The sequence below is a fragment of the Pundamilia nyererei genome, unplaced genomic scaffold (genome assembly GCF_000239375.1).
Source record: "Pundamilia nyererei isolate P.nyererei 1_Seehausen unplaced genomic scaffold, PunNye1.0 scaffold00041, whole genome shotgun sequence".
Lineage (NCBI taxonomy): Eukaryota > Metazoa > Chordata > Actinopteri > Cichliformes > Cichlidae > Pundamilia > Pundamilia nyererei.
In genome coordinates, this window is record NW_005187442.1 from 3198089 (window position 1) to 3215826 (window position 17738).

General features: G+C 39.6%; 1 protein-coding gene across 1 annotated transcript in view; it reads left to right on the top strand.

Moving 5' to 3' along the window:
- rngtt (RNA guanylyltransferase and 5'-phosphatase) overlaps positions 1 to 15346 on the top strand; it is a 106342-nt gene extending 90996 nt beyond the window's left edge. The window contains exons 14-16 of the mRNA XM_005731146.1: positions 1245 to 1311; positions 10736 to 10859; positions 14783 to 15346. Coding sequence (XP_005731203.1) covers positions 1245 to 1311; positions 10736 to 10859; positions 14783 to 14949 — 358 coding nt within the window. The 3' untranslated portion in view covers positions 14950 to 15346. The remainder of the gene's footprint in view (positions 1 to 1244; positions 1312 to 10735; positions 10860 to 14782) is intronic.
- Positions 15347 to 17738: the final 2392 nt, after the last annotated feature.

The window sequence follows — 17738 nt, forward strand, 5'->3', positions numbered from 1 at the left end:
CAGCTACTATAGTTCCGAGTTCATGCTGTTTGCAGACTGCATTGACATTTAACAGCGCCTTGGTTGTTTGTACAGAATCTCGCGCCTTGTTCTGCGTTAAAAACCTTTTATTTTTCTTCTGTATGGTTAAATTCTCTTGTTGTAGCACTATTCGCCTCACCCCAGCTCAGAGGAAAATTGATGCTTCGGTGTAATTTACACATGACCCTGTAAGTGAAACACAGCTTAGAGCTGTGCAATAGTCTGTGAACCGCAACGAGAGTCTCTGCTTTAGAGACTGTGTTCCAAACCTTATCTTATCTGTTTCTGCACCTTTTGTATGGCCTCTGGGACTATCTCCTGGATGCTTTAGGAGAAATGGTGTCAGCACAAGGGCACTTTTCTTGTTTTTGAATCCTGCGTGTTTACAAAAGTGGTCACAATGTGTAGGTCCAAAGTAATAGTTGAGGTAATGATGGGACTGGACACGCTGTTGTAAGATCTTGGCGCTGGACAGTGTCCATCACGGCATGGCTATTTGGCTCTTTTAATGTCTCCTGCTGCTTCCTTCCTGCCTCTGCTAGCTATCATTAGACCAGAGGGGGTTGAAATGGATGGAAAGATGGTCTCCAATTTCAGCTCCGACTGAAATCTGTGTGCTGGATCAGACTGTGTAACTGCACTGTTGTTTAGCCGTCACTTTAGCTCAGCGGCCCCCTTATTTTCATTCTAAAAATGGTTAACTAATATGAAGCCAGTGCCAATGCTTGTATGCGCAGTCTGTGGCACACATAGCATCAGACAAAGTGTCTGGAAATAACTACAGGCACATGGGGGTGTTTTTGGTGGAGCATGCTGGGGAACAGTATGTGATTAAGACATCTGTTGGTGAGCTGTGAGACACATGTTTGTCGAATTGAGAGCTGCGCACGCAAGATCAAAACCTTCACTTTAAAACCCAACAGCCTGTTAAGATGACAATCACCTGGAGATTAGTTTTATACAATGTCCATGCTGTTGGGTTTAGTCTGTATGTGACTTAGACTTTATTATTGCATTGCACTATAAACACGCCTATACTCTAGTTTAAAAAACATCAAGCTGTGCCGAGTGACAGAAGGGCTTCGAGAGGTGTAATCTCACGTCTCTACCATTCTGTTACTAGCTGCAAAATGCAAGCGACATAGTGATTTCTTTGCAGCTCTTACTGAGATCCTGTGCTGAGTGTGTTGCTGGTGTTAACTGAGATCATTTTGTCTTTGCAGGCTACTACCACAGACCTTTGGCTTCCTCTATGTTGGCAACTACGACAGGCCCTTTGCGCAGATGAAGGTGAGAAATAAAATAAAGCATTGTACCAAAAAACCAAAGCCTCCATCCTCATCCAGCTTTAAATTAGCTTTGCGTAAAATGTCTGATTTTTTTTAATTTTTTTTAAAGGTGTGTGGTTAGACAAAACTGCAGTTGATTATAAATTAGTCCTCCAACCACTTTTACAAGTGTAATCTTAATTTTCCTTTTCCATTAACACATTTTCTCATATTTTAAAATCGCTGGTTTCCCAGTTAGCTTCAGGTTTTACTTCCAGTGGCTCCATTGTGTAGTGGTTTGTGCAAAGATCCCAGGTTCAATCCCCAGAAAAAGCACAAATTCCTGATCTGTGGCACAACCTGCAGTGAAAAAGGAATCAGCCGAAAGTAGCTTTATTTCTATTTCTAGAACCTCTTAAGTCTTCACGTGTGGTTATTATATGCATTCAGTGTAATATTTAATCAGATAATATTTTTTTTTCTGCCTACTGCTCACATTTTTAAATTAAATAGCTGCAGTTTCCTTTTTCTTACAAAAAATACATGATCTCATTAGTAAAGGTTAAACTGTTTGCCCAGATATTTCAGTAAATTTATATGTGTGTTTGATAACATGGAGTTAGTAGCAGAATTGTATATGTACATTTAATATATCTGCAGTACCGCGCTGATAAAATGTGTTATACCACCTACCATAAAACAATAAAATAACAATATTTTAGAAATCCCAAATTGGACATTTTTAAATCCAAATTGGAACAACTACACTCGAATTCTCTGAGAAGAAGAAATTAATCAAGCATAACATTCAAATGCTAAATTTTGGGCAATTTATTAATTAATATCAACACCTTTTCTATGAAAGTTTGGCCTTTTTTTGTTTCATGTCAGACATAAACAATTTGAATTTATGTTCCAGGATGCAGAAAGTTGATAAGGCCATTCTGGACTTTCTGACTTGCAAAAGTTGAAACAATTAATAGGATAATGCATTTACCTATTAGAGACTGTGTCGAATCGTTGGGTGCTTGACAGATGTTGAGCAGGTAAACATAGAGGCAAGAAGACAACAAATGTACTGTTGGAAAGTTACTCTTACAGAATGAGTGTGGCGTTTCATCATGCTTGTGTCATCATGCTTGTGTCATGTTAAATTGATGCATGTTGCTGTAAAAAGTGGTAAAAAAAAAATGCATTTGGAAGCTCCACATAACAGTGATGTTCTGTTCAACGGGTTTCATAGTTGCATAATGTCTGCAGTGTGTGAATACACAGTTGAGATGACATCATCAGACATTTGACCAACAGCAACACAGACTCGGTCCTGTGCACTCCAGTGATAGCTACCATCGCATCACCATCATATATTGGTTAGGGTCCATTAATTTAGAATGAAAATTTGCCAGTCTGAGGCAGCGAGCAACATGTGTTTCCATTTGTTTTACTTTGCTGTAAATTTCCATGAAATGACTTGTAGCATTTGTAGCCTTTTCAGTCATGGTTCAAAAACACAGTAAACAAGCTTTTCTTTTCCCTATCGTATCGTCTTGTCGTGCCAGATTCCCATGTATCAGCCCTGGGCTCTGTCACCAAACACGGCAGATTCTGTTTACTGCTCGGTCTCTAACCTTCTCACGGGGTGTCGGAGCAAAAGCTGCAGCCCTGGGGTCATCCTCTGTCAGATTGCATGTTGTTATTTTTGTGGTAAAATGTGTTTTACAGTAAGTCCAAATGTGAATATGCTAAAAATGGTAATTACTTGTCATCGCAGGACTTGATGACTTGTGGTTTTAGTCAGAAAGGCTGTTCCTGATAAATCTGACACCTCTACACAGCCTGTGTGTGCGTTTGTTGTCTGCTGTGCTCTGTCACACAATGGTTTTGACATTCATCGCCTTCCTTGTGGCTGTGCTAGTAATTTCAACGTGCCTATTAGATGCATTTGGAGGCATATCCAGTTTCCACTATATTGAAATCCGTTTAGGTGCTGTTGAGAGAAATCAAACCAACTTTGTCTGTGATAGGAAAAATGTTGTAATCTTCACGAAAACTTGTTTTATTGACTCAGTCTTCCAATTTAGTTCCTTATTGTTGTAATTTCTTACATTGTCTGCACCTACAGGGTATAGGTAAAGTGAATATTTGGAAGGGATGTTGTCTGAGAATTTATCAGCTGAGTGCTTCAGAAAGAAGTCTGCTGTCTCACAAATATTGCGAGACAGCAGACTTCTGGAAAACATTTGTGCGGCTCTCTAAATGCTGTTTGGAATTAATGAGTATTTACTGAAAAATGGTCTAATTATAATAAGCATGTCTGGACTTATTTATGACTTGCTGTTTGTTAAAAATTCAGCTGTAATTAGAATTTAGAAAGAAAGTCTTTGAAGCCATGTAATGTAAATAAAAACAGTAATGTTCTGGAAACAGTTTAAGTCAAGTCAGTGCAATTACAAGCTAAAAAAAAAAACACGTACTAAAACCACTCATAACAGTATTTCTTTTATCATATTTATTTATTTATAGCAGTATTTAATGTTTTTCCTGTATTTTCTTATCCCCATCCCAAATTTTGCAAACATGTTGCTCACATTAAATTCATCATGAGCATGTTTTTCAAAACACTACAAAAAATGTTGGTTTCTTCCTTTTGATATGTTGTTTTTATACTTTAATTAAATGCACAGTATAAATCATTTGTAAATTTGTGTAATTTTTCTTTCTTTCTTTTATCATTTTAGCTTTTTTGGAAACAGGATTTTATTTGTGACCCGGGTTAGGCCACAGGCCTAGAGACTGGCTGATGACTCTCTTGGGACCGCCACTTGCTTTGAAATGAGTATTCTCCAACTGGTTGCTGGAGGTTACCGGCAGTCACTGTGAAATCGATTGCTAAAGCCCCTTTCACTAAGGCTGAGAGACCCATCAGTGACCCCCTGACAACCAAAGGTTGCTAGGAAACGATGGGCAGTCCTTGACCGGTTAGCATGTGGTTGCTGTAGGTTGAGTCACCAAGAGTGTGCTGCACTGAAAACCTCCTTACGATTGATTTGGTCACTGGCAGATTGCTGTGGGCGCCCATGGTATGCATGGAGGATGCTGACTTGTGAGAAAACACTCACCAACTACTCACCAAGCTGTGATGAAACTGAAAATGTGTATCAGAAATAGAAAAGTGTTACATAATTAGACCTTTATTTTTTGACTATACAGGTTCACAAACTGGGGTTGACTCACATGCTTGGGTTGTCGTTATTCCTAGACTTTCAAAAACATTTCCACCGTGACGTCAGCATTTGGTTTGCGGGTTGCCATTTTGAAGCATCAAGTTTGCATTTCTGCCATTGCCATTTTATTTTTGAACCAGAAGCGATCATAATTGGGCAAGAGGATGGAGTAGCACCCAAAACCTGGTTGCAGAAAAATACTCAATACATTTGAACTCTGAAATTTGTCACTACAGGATTGCCTGGACCACAATCTAGGGACCACCCACTGGTCCCACCCACATGGACCACTATTTAGCTAATGTCATTCATTTAAAATCACAAATGATATTTTGGCTCATGGAAAGAATATTTATTTAGTATTTCATAGAAACACTTTATGAAATACACTTTTTTGGGACTCTGTTGAAGCTGGAGATGTTTCAAGGCAGTCATCTTGCACTTCTGGACTAGCTTGATTTTTTGTTCCCAACACAGTGGATATGTGGGTTTTTCATAGAAGTATGGTCTTGATGTTTTTTTCACAAACTTGCAGGGTCAAACTCTGGTTCGTTTTCCACCCTTGTGTGTTTTTTTTCCCCCCAGAATATACAATAGTTTTGCCTTAAAAATTTGGAAAAGAAATGCATAAAAAGAAAAGAATGCAAAGTAGTAAATTTTACAGCTTATCTGCTCCAAAGCAGGGCATCTTCTATGTGTACGTTTTTGTTGCTCCTACTCCAGATGCATCTTGCCAATAAGTGCATTGAAGTTCTCATGTGGTTTATTATTGATGCATTTTGAATCCTTTGGAGTTTGACTGGAGTTGCGAAAATGAATCAAACGTCATACACTTTTGTTACATGACTTAATTTCAAGGCATTCAGACTTAGGGTCTAATCAAAACACCTACGTCGGTGTGTCTTTGCTTTGAGGAAGTTGAGATTTGAGAGTTTATCAGCGTGGAATTCACCTGCTGAGCGCTGAATTGTAATTTATACGACTTATGTATTTCTAAGTAAGCGAACAGTTACGCAAAGACATATTTTATTGTGTTTAATCTGTGGCAGGACTTTATTGAAATGTTATTGAAGTGATTTGGATTTTTCAGACATTTTTTTTTTTTAGACTTTTCCTGGATATTGTTGAATCTAAATTGTGGGATTTAAAAAAAAAAAAGTATGAATACTGTGTAATTAAAAGTGCTGTCACAGGAAAACACTCAGTCATGCTGCAGACCAAAACAAACCAACCAGTTAAAAGTTTGAGTTTTTGGAGCAGTTGTTGTTTAACTGCCAGATTCGACAGTGCGCCGCATGCCTGCTCGCCTCTAATTTGCCTCATTTACACATTATTACCTTGTTATGCTCATCTTTCTTTTTCGATGCGGCAGCCAATCTGAATGTGTGGGATAATGATTGTTATTATACATATTCACCAGAGACCTCAATCCTGATGTCATCTCACACATTCAAAAGGAGTCGTGGAGTGGTCGGAAGTCCCATTTGTTTGTTCTGGCACAGCTATTCAAGGGCACATATAGCTGTAATTACATAGTAGATAATGCAGCTGATCTGTGACAAATATTTTAACTTTACTACTGAACATTTGTCTTGTGAGTCATCCTGTTGAATTGTGTGTGTTTTAGTGGAAGCTAATATTAATAGGGAGGAGATGTTACCGTATTCTTTTTGAGCATGCATCATATATTAGGATTGAATATTGATACAGTCTATCCAGAATCTTATTTCCTTCGAGGGTGCGTTTGTTCATAGTCTTACTTTTGCATCTTATATCATTTCCACACTTATACGTTATTTCATCCAGTTTCTCGTTATTAAAATGGGCCCGGGTGCTGCAGTGCCGCAGACCTCCGGGCCCCTTCTGATTAAGTCGAGAATGAAACAAAGGCAGGGTCAGTCGCAGAGAGGCGTGATGGGGAAAATAAAACAGCTATTCAAGGAAATTACAAACTTTGTTTATTCGTCTGACATCATACTGTAGCATAATGCGCTCGTACAATAGTCCCCACAGGATCCAGTATTTGATAAGGAAGCAGGGCGACTGCCTGCGTGCTGTGTACAGGTTGGTAAAAGGTCAGATATCATAAATTCCAGTAGTCTGGAGCTAATTTTGGTCCCGCTGCTGCTGCTGCTGCTTCTTCTTCTTCTTCTTTTTTGCACGATGTAGTGAATCTCGAGCAGCTCAATTTGCGTGAAGTGTTTCCAGCTGGGCGCCGTGTACCTGGAGTCCAGTGTTTTAACGATGCATGAAACTATACATTTTTACACATAAATTGTGAGTATTTATTACACAGCGTGCTGCGGGGAAAGGCTTGTTCTAACATTTGAGTCCAAGGTTTATTTGTTAGCACCTGGCGGCTCTTTTTTGCTTCTCATCCGTAAATACTCTGCATACTCTTTCACGCGATTCAGTCTCAACAGGATCTTGAGCTTTATTGTGAAAGGTGTATGTGGAAAATAAACAAGTGGACACGCGATGGTTTTACCGTCGTTGTTGCTAACGACAACGCATAAAAACAGGTTCTTGTCCATCCGTAGTGTGGTTATATTAAATATAAGAGAAAGAGAGAACTTTAAGAAATTAATATAGCCACTACAGTGACCATCAAAACGATGAAAAAATATTGCCGTAAACAGTTTATTTTGCGACACCACGAAACAAACGATAGACGTTTTTATATCTTCATCCGATATATATCGTTATATCGAACAGCCCTATTTGTAACTTGAACTGCCTGAGGTCAGCGCTACTATAAACTCCCTGACCAGAATAATAAAAATTTATACACAGGACAAGATAACAGCATTGTTACCTTAATGATTGGCTATTTTTATTTTTTACTGCTGCATATATGAAGCGATAATGCCTTAAAATTTTTAAATCAAAATTTCTAAACTGTGGGAGACAGAACATATTACTGGGGAATTAACATTGTACAGTCACAAGAAATCCTTAGTGGGATTATCAGATGACACACTGGCACTGTACCACTAATGTGAATGGAAATTGCATTCATTAAGACATAATCACGTCATGAGTAATTAGTGTTTTTATGAACATGAGCCTGGATATTAAAAATACAACTCTCCAGCATGCACGATGCTGTGAAAAGGTTTCAGGAATCAGATTCAGACTTTAGTCACTCCCTGGAAATCCTGTTCTGTTTTCTTGCGATTGTTCTTCTGCAGTGCTCAGAACAGCAACCCTTCAGCTATAGTGTCATTTTGTGGAATGGACGCTGTGGAAATGGAGCTCTCGTCAGCAACGATGATGCTTGACATGAAACAAAGTCGAGTCAGTTTAAAGGGAAGTTGTTTCTCTCTTGCAAGTGGTCATAACAGTGGTTTGATCAGTCAAGTCCTGGAACTTTTTCAGTATGACCAATCATAACCTCCGTGTCTTTTCACTGAGCCTTGATACTTGGGAAAAAAAGAGCTCTCTCATCACGTTTTAGTAAAAAAAAAAAAAAAATTGTCCACAACAAAAGGCTGCTTTTCTTCCTTGTCAGCCATGTTTATATTTGCTGTATATATTTCTGATTGTTTCAGGATTTGAATAGAAGGCAGGCAGCAGAGCGCTTCTGCTCTGCAATAGTGCAACATTGGCTGATAAAGAGTTTGACTGCCAAAGTCCCTGATAACTGGTGGCACACGTGTGCTGCCATAATGAGACAGATTTGGATGGATTAAGCACCAAGTGGTGATGGAAAATGGCAGCCAACATGTCACCCTTCACCAGCAGGAAGAGATCCAGCCTGTAGCAGCACGTCCCGCCTGCCTGTACTGCCCTTCACAGCTTGCTGGCAGTTTGATGTGTGGAGCTTTAGGAAAGCTCAGAGATTCTGTTGCTGCTTTACATCATCTGCAATTCTTCTCCTAGTAAAAAATAAATTAAAAAAATGTTTGACTTGGCTTCAAAATAAGCTCTCAGTAGTTTTGTCAATATTTAACAGTTACAGCTGCAAATCAATTTAGAGGCCATTTAGTGTGTTTATCTAAAAAGCCATTTTTAAAAGATGTCTGTTTAGTCTGGATTCTTTCTCTCACTTTCTGTCTTCCTTTCTCACAAGCGTTCTTGCTTCCTGTGTGAATTCGACCCCCACTGTTAGCCCAGATGCACCACGCTCCAGGATCACATAAGCTCTTACTTTGTGTTTTTTAGCGTCTTGCCAAATACTGGTGCTTTCCTGGCAACTCCAGTCACTCTCTGACCTCAGCTAAAGGTTGCGTGTTCACGCTGAACCCCGGAGGTATTCGTCATTTTTACTCTCTGCGAGGCCAAGGTGAAAAGTCACATCACAGCACCTCATAGCAACTCATGTCATTGCTTATTCTATTGCGTATTTTAAAAGCGTGCAATTGCACGTGACCGCTTCAGCTGCACTTTTTGTCTTCCACGTTCCCAGCAGCTACAAGATTTGCATTTTTCCAAGTCTCGACAATCCTCTCAGTCCCTCGACAAATAAACAACAGATGCTCAAATGTCTTCTTTGACTCATGCTTGATCTTCAGTATCGTGTGCCATTTTCTTATACTTCAGCAGTGTTACAGTGTGCTCAGTGTGTAGAGCTGATTTTGTTTTCAAAGCAAAGTGTGATGTAATAAGTCAGTGATCCTGTGTAGCTCAGTAGGTGGAGCAGGAGCTGTTGCACTGCTTTATTGAGAGATGAAATACAGACACTCGTGTTGTGTTAGTGTTTGTATGTGCTGATGTGTTATTGTAGGTCCTTCTGAAGCAATGCAGCTGTGTTTAATGATCAAATATAAAGATTAACTACATGATTAGCTTCCGTCATACTTCTGCATGAAGCATCAGAGCCTCGTCTTACATTCAAAGAAGCATGCTTCCTAAAGTCACACCACAGTTGATTTCGATTTATTACATTTAAACCTTCCATGTCTAAACTACAATACTTTATAGCCTGTGCTTTTGATGTTTTCATCTTCTAAAAGGTACAGTTACACAATTATTTAATACTGATGCTAAAAATCAATTGAAACTTGAAGGAAATGTGTGACACAAGACGAATAACATAAGAATTTAAACTACTGTACATAAAAAAAGCTTGTGCCCAAATAGTATTAAAGACCAATACAAATAGCAATATACATTCATTTAATAGAAACCTAAAATTTATAACTGTGGAAAATGGATGTTAATGTGAACATTAACTCATGGTACATTTATCCTTTAATTTCAAAAATGTCACCCAAAATATTTCTGTATAAGACTTCTGAGTCTTCTTGAGTGTTTTCTCTCCTAGAGAGATCCTTGGTCTCAGAAGATTCCCACAAGACATGTCAGTATTTGCTTCAGTCAAATGTTGCCGCTACTTGAATAAGACATTCAGTTAATCTGCACAGTGAGCTGCATATTACTGCGTTTCAGTGAAGACCAGTCAAGTCAAAAGTAGTTTATTTCCATCTGTAGTAATTTGGTGACATGGCTCTGTGCTGGAACCTCCCTGATGCACAGAGACCTGCAGCTCACTGGGTATTTTCTCTGTACACCCTAGAGATGGTTGTGGGAGAAAATCCCAGCAGATCACCAGTTTCTGAAATATTTCCACCAGCCAGTCTGGCACCATCAGCCATGACATATTTAAAGCCACTTAAATCACCTTTCTCAGCCATTGTCATGCTCAATTTCTCCATGACTATAAACAAAAGTATAACAAGTCATCTTTAAACACTGTTTCCAGAATTAGTTGTGCCATTTGGATGTGTAGAGTGATATCTGCTAAGCCATCAGCTAATGTGGCACTGAGATTAGCTGATCTTTGTGGCCTGTATGAACCAACGGTCAGTTTAATCCCAATTTAGTGCTCTGTCATTGAAATTTGCTTTGCTTTTGTAGAATTGAATGCATCGGGCATAGAGCAGCCTTAAGTTTAAGTCTTTTTCCTCTTGATGTCTTCTAAAAGTATCTAATTAGTATCAGTAATAACAAAATTGATGATGATGATGATGATAAAGAAAATGTGAAGAAATTGCAGTTGTGTGTGTCATTTATCAAAAGTAGCTGCATTGATCAGTTGTGCAGCATGTGCCTGAAACCTTTTACAATGATTCAGCTCAAAGTAAAAAGCAAGGCTGTGGTAAACCAGACCATAATACCCCACCTAGATTCACGATTTTTAACGTGTGATAAGAGAAAAGAATATGCTTTGTATTCACTCACATTAAAGGCACGCGCCGCCTCTCATCTCTGTCTGCGCAGGCCACTAAAGAGCTGAAACAATACGACAACAAGATCATTGAGTGCACCTTTACCAACAACAGCTGGGTGTTCATGAGGCAGAGGGTGGACAAGAGCTTCCCCAACTCCTATGATACAGCCATGGGTGAGTCTTTGTCCTTCTCCTTCCAGCCGTTATTTTTAATATCCCACTGTCTCCTGTATCTGAGTCTAAATCTGTGCAAATAACAGCCAGTCAGCCTGTGATTAATGGGTTATTTTATCTATATTTCTTTTATTTGTATTTGCAACAGCCTCAGTTTTATTTCTGCATTGTGAGACTGTGTATGCGGAGGGGCAGATGTTATGTTGTGTACTCTCCATTAAGAATGCACACTGACACTGTGGCCTTGTCTTTGGAGCTGAGGACAAATTGTTTTCTTTAGCTCCTCACTGTGAATAGAGTAGCTGACATTTTGCCACACAATTTCCAATCTTTAAGAGGTTTTACTGTCGTGAATGGGAATGCGCATGATATATTATTGGCTGATAAGCGAGAAAATGAAATCATTGTTACTGTTTCAATAATGAAAGTTCAGCCGATAATTAAATCTGATAGCACGGTGCATGCTGCGGATGTTAGCAATCATTTTTTACTTTTTGCTTTTTTTTTTCTTCTGCTCTTTGCTGAGGGCAAGGCTGAGCTCCTCATGCAGAACAGTGGAGTTAAAGGAACTTTAGACGACGCTCGTTCATCTGTACGACAAACTCTACAAACAGTTTATCAAACAGGTTGATCAAGTAGAATAGAAATGTCTTTAACTGCCCGTCGAGATGTTAACCTGCTGCCTCTGCTTCATCCACAGCCATTTTCACACATTACTCATGATGCCTCTAGCAAATTGTTATGAACAATCCACAGACTAATAGATAATCTCCGTACCGATTAAGCTTAATGTACAGTGTCTTTTTGTTTTTAGGGTTTTTTTGTCTTAATATTAAAATTAAACGTTTTGTCTGTTGCTAAGAAATCATTGGCAGCATCACAGTATTTATGAAGACTTTCTGGGGGCCTTAGAAGATAGCATTTTCCAAGCACCTGTTTACAATCACAGAACCAATTAAGCTGGTTTGGGCTCAAAATATTTCCATGTACTGTTCAGCTAGCTACCTGGGTTGCTAATAAGCCAAGCTCTGCTAGTCTGCAGGAAAGGTTCACTTGAACAGACGCGTGATAAGAGCGAGACATGACAATCAAAGGAAGCTAAATGGAAAACTGTAGCAGCAAAGATGGCCTTTCTCCTGCCCCTGACCCCAAAGAACCAATCAGTAGGAACCATAAGTCGGTCTTATGATTGTGCTGATTAATGCGCACAGTGGAGGGTCATGCAGCGTCAGCCGTATGATGTATCTTATTACTTGTAGATAAAACTACTTGTCGTTTGTCTTTGTAGTAAAGCTAGTAAAGCTTACTAGGAAAGAAATATGCCTTTGGGGCAAAGTCACCACACCACACATTTTTTCTATACATGCTGGTTTTTGTTTAGTGGTCCAGGGTTCGACCGCTTTGAGCATTGACATAAACTGTGGTTCTCTCCCTGTTCAGTGAGACAGGGTCTTGTTTGGTGGAGCCACATTGGCTGCAGAGGGGCAACGCCAGCTTCTCAAAGGGCTTTGATTGCGCCCTGAGAGATACATGCAGTAGGGTGGTGTGAGATTCTATCAGCTGTGGTGCTTAAATGATGCTCAGTTGGAACTTAGGGCCCCAAATTGTGCTGAGAAGAAATCCCCCTACCATCAACATCACCACCAGCCTGAACCATTAATAGTAGACAGAATGAATACATGATTTCATGGTGCTTATGCTAAATTCTGAACAAATCCCAACCATGCAAATGTAGAAATGGAGACTCATCTGATCAGCGTTTTTCCAATCCTCTATTGTCCAATTTTGGTGGTCCGGTGTGAATTGCAGCCTCAGTTTCTTCCGCTGCTTTAAGGCATCTGCTTTGAGGCTCTGCATTTTTACGCTGTTGGTCTTCTGCACACTTTGGCAATAAAGTGTTTTGCTGTATAGTTTTTTGTACATATATGATGATGCATTTTTTAACTTTTTTTTAAGTACAAGGATTTGCTTGTCTTGTGCTTGTACATTTAAGTCTCTTTAATGAGGTTTTAATGAGCTATGGGTCTTAAAGTTAGAATAAATCGTGAGTTCTCAGTCTGAGTACCCTTTCTTCCTCTCCACCAGCAGCACCCCTAGAGCAGTAAAGAGGTAGATGTTGTGAGAGAGGATAAACGCTACCACAGAGCTGTCAGACAATTTATTAGTTTAAGGGCTTTAATCTGGCCCGGGTTATGGTCTCTCAGACCTACTTCGGTGCAACGACATCAGTCAAAAATCAAATATGTTTGCAGTCGATTCACACGGACACGCTCGAAGGTGGAATGAAAATCCAGCTGTGATGGACTGCAAACGTTATCCATGCACATTTTTAGGCCATCTCTTGCAGTTAGGCAATGCAACCCTAGGCTTTCATTTCACCTCCACAGTTAATGGCTGTCTTGAAGACAGTGCAGATGTGGCACTACTTCTAATATATTTTCAAATAATGGACTTATAATGGGAAATGCATGAAAAGGGGAAAAAGATTACAAATTCAATGCTTCAATCAAATTGGGTTTCATTTCACAAGTTGTGATTTTTGTTTTAAACATTAAAGTTCTCCCCCACGTGCCACATGCTATGAAAATGCACAGCAACCACAACAGGAGAAACAAATGGACACAAACAAAGCAGAGCAAGGCGAGGACAGAATGCAAAAATAATAGATAAACACGGCAATAAACCATGTTTGTGTAGCACTTAATCTAAATGCTGAGTTCACAGCGCTATGCAAGGAGGAGCATAAAAGTACATATTGAAGCAATAAAAACAAGAAGCACAAGCGAGGGAAAACACATTTAAAGAATGAACGAAATTGATTGAAGAAGATAGAAAAGCTGGTCCTGAATTATTGAGCTTTAGATCCCGAGGCGGACTGTTGTACAGCCTCGGAGCCCAGATGGCAAAAGCGCCTTTTATCTCAAATCTGGTCAGATAGTAACACATTTGTCCCCGAGCTGATAACATTTCGCTTCATTTAGAGGCTGGATATAGTCGTCAGTGTGCTGCTGGTATTATGGCGCTGTCATAACCGTGCAGAGGGAGCTGTGGAGCAGGAAGGGCTTTTTTTCTAGCACTCAAAATCAAAAAGTCCATATCATGTTTCCGTAGACAGTGGGAGTGACTCAAAAGTTGGTGTGTGTCTGTGATAAAATAGTGGTTAAAATGTACTTTAGCAGCTTGGATGCGTGTCGAATCCTCTCTGATTAATATAATTATGAATCATTAATTTAGGTGTTTTTGCCTCATCCACACCATCATCAGAGAATGCAGTTGTTTCAGGTGCCTGAATCTTTCTGTTATGCACAAGGTGTCTCTTGCTTTTAAATCTCGAGAGTGGATGGTCAGTGATGACGTTAAGTTTTTCGTTTTTTCCACCAGGCCATCTTAGGTTATAAAAGAAAAATGGCTCCATAGTATAGCGGGGTTGTGTTAGGATAGACATTTGGCACATACTGAGACATGCAGAGTTACCTGCTGTGGCGACGTAACTTTTATGCCAGGACATCTCTGAGGCGGGCGTGGCTCAAGAGGCAGAGCAGGTCATCTACCAGTCGGTTCAATCATTGGCTCATCTTTTCAACATGCCCGCAAGATACTGACCCCTAAATTGGTCCTGGTACAGCCACCAGTGTGTGTGCGTGCATGTTAGAAGGTGTGTGAATGGATTGTAGGACTTTGAGTCATGATACATGAAACATGAAACAGGCAGTTCTAGTGTACATCATGACTCGCCTTTGCATCTTTGTGTTTTGCTTTACTTTGACTCACTGGTTCTGTTTAGGAAGAGATTAGCAAGAGACAGACTGCATTATTTGATCACCTGGGAATGAGAACGTGCTTGAAAGAACCATGAATTCACTGTTGCTGGAAAAGCCTGTCGGCATTTCTATTGTAACTTCCTTTCTCCTTTTTTTGTCCAGCTGTGTGTCAAAGCATCCGGGAGCCCGTCACTAAGGAAATCCTTTTGGAGTATCTGGACCGCTGTGCTCAGGGAGCACAATCCCAAAACCGGAAAAACCCGCGAGACCCAGACTCTGAGCTAATGCCCCCTCCCCCTCCAAAGAGACCCAACCGGGCCATCCCGTAGCCCGTAGCTACGCCTTTGGGACTGCTCCACGGTTACGGTGTACATCCAGCCACTCACACCCCAACAGATAAAGGACATTTCAAGGCTTTCTTACCTGCAGCACGTTTGCTTTATCAGCCCATACATTTCGGGGCACCAGAAAACCTCGATGTCATTAAATTACATTGTAGACCTCTTTGTAGCTTTAATTGCCTGTGTTCTTATTAAAATGTAAAAAAAAAAAAAATTACACTTAGGTAATTTTTTTGCTGTTTATAATTTTAAACAACTGAGCTAATTGGTATTTATTTACTTGGGAATTGTTATAGCAACAAATAACACCTGACAAACCGTGTTCATGTTTTGTCAACTAGTTCCTTAATTTGATTTTGAAAGAGGAGTAAACATCTTTAAAGCTCAGTCTGCTGTCTTGATGAGTCTACACTACAAAAATAGTTTCCACCATCAGGTCTCATGTAGATTTACACAAAGCTGCGCAGATGTTCAATTAACAGATTAAGGTTTCTCATTGAGTTCCACCTGTAAGACTCAGGCGGGGGTTTCCAAATGTTTTCATATCTCAGATAAGGATTAGATCTCAGTACTCTGCCTCAGCCCATCTGTGTGGACTTTTGTTTTAAAGGCCACATGGGTGGGCGGGGGAGATGACAACGTGATTACACAGTCTCTACAAAGTAACTACAACTACAAAACCAGTGAAGTCAAGCTGCAGATGGGTGGCACACAAAAGGAAACAAAAATCAACAAATTGTCTCGCAGAAGTGAAGAAGCTTCAAACGGAAGGATAAATACAACTTTTCCAGAAGATTAGAGCCTCAAATCGCTTGACTTTGATTTTAATTCGCCATGCGCTCGTTGTTCCCCAGTTTTCATCTACACCGAGGTATTAAAGCTAAAAGGTTTATGCTATATCCAGCATCAAAGTGAAGAACACTGGTTTTTGTGTTTAGCCAATTAGGATTTTGTTTTTTAAAAAATGTCTTGTGTGCCATGTGATTTGGCTTCAAAAAAGCAGAAAAAATCTTAGACACTTTTCAGTCTGAGAAACAGCACATCTGTGTGAAAAACATCTTCATTTTAAGGTGTATTTTGTTTGCCAAGGACGAGGTAACAGTTTAATAGAAAAGTTGCTTCACTTAGATTTAACTGATTTTTCTCTGAAGGCCCCGGGCAGGAGGACAAAACACAACAAAATGCTTAAAGCATGTTAAAGCAAAATCAAAAAGAAGCTTAAAGAATAAATGCTGACTGTAATGTGCTGTAGTTACAAAATAAACAGTAATGTCTATACTAATTGTTACAAAACCACCTGCCACAGAATAACATCTGTGAACATGTGAGTAGGGATACTTTTAGTTGGGTCTTTTATGTATTTGGACTATAATCATGGATGATGTTACTGAATTATGAGTTTGCAGCATTAATTCAAGAGGATTAACAGTTCGGTCATTTTTCACACATTCCCTTCATTTTTTTTTCAGGGTATGAATTGATTGGACATTTCACTGATGAGCTCATTCAAGGCTAGGTGTGACTTTTCCCCCTCATTATTTCATGACGAGTCTGTTCAGACTTCCTTGTACCAACGCTCCAGAGCCCGGTGTAAATTATTTAATATATTAGGTACAATTGTGAGATAAGATGCACAAAAAAAAAAAAATCACCAATTTTCAGTGAAGGTGATAAAAAAACAAACAAAAAAAACAAAACTGTTTTTGTACACCCTGGCAAAAAAAAATCTGTCCTCTTTGTCTGAACCTTTGGTGTGTCGACATGTTTGAAAAGGTGGCTGAACTGCATTAACAGTCAGTTTTACACCATCAGGACATGTGAAGTGAATTACAGTTTCAGTCTTGAATTAGTCACCCCTGACATTAATTTAAGAAACAGACCAAATTTCTACATGTGACCACCATGTTTTTTTTTTTATTTACTTAACAGAAACTCAGTCAAAATGAAGACTGTTTGTTGCTTCTATAGGAATGAAAGAGGTAAGTGGCAGCCAGGTGAAGCTAATCAAATACACTTAATTCACTGCTCATCTACTGCACGTGTGAGCACCTCTAACTTGCTACCCATCAATCTACAAAGGGTGTAAAAGTCATTTCCAAAGAATTATTAACAGGTGGAAAGAGATACTGATAGTCTACTTTGACGTCCACTCCTAGGAAGACTAAACTCACCACAAACGCAGACCGTGCACTTCTGAGATACTGCAAAATGAAGGGAAGATTCTACAGGCCTCAGCATGTTAAATTTCATAACAACACAATTGGAGAAAGACTGGACAAGAACGGCGTGTTTGGAAGGTTTACTAGAAGAAAACCTCTTGGGTTTGGTTTGTGAAGTTGCATCTGAACAAACAAGCCGACCAAGATCAAAGTGCTTTAGACAAACGAGACCAAAGTGGAAATGTCTGGCCATAATGCACAGTGAAAACCAAACAGCGCACCAAATGTCAAGGTCACACTGGTGGAGGAATGAGGAGTTGGGTTGGTTTTGTAGCCACAGGACCTTCCAGGCCTGCAGTCAGTCGTATGCGCTTCTGTATATATTCTACAGTCAAAATAGAGGACATCTGTCTGAAAAAGGACCCCAAGTACGGCAGCAAACCTGCAACAAAATGACTAAAAATGGGGGGAGAAAATCACTGTTGCAATCATCTAGTCAAAGTCCAGATTTCAATGCTGTGGTGGGACCTTAAGAAAGCTGTGCCTGCGAACCTCAATGAACTGAAGCAACGCCACAGAGAAGACTCGTCCAAAATCCCTTTACAATGATATGAGAGT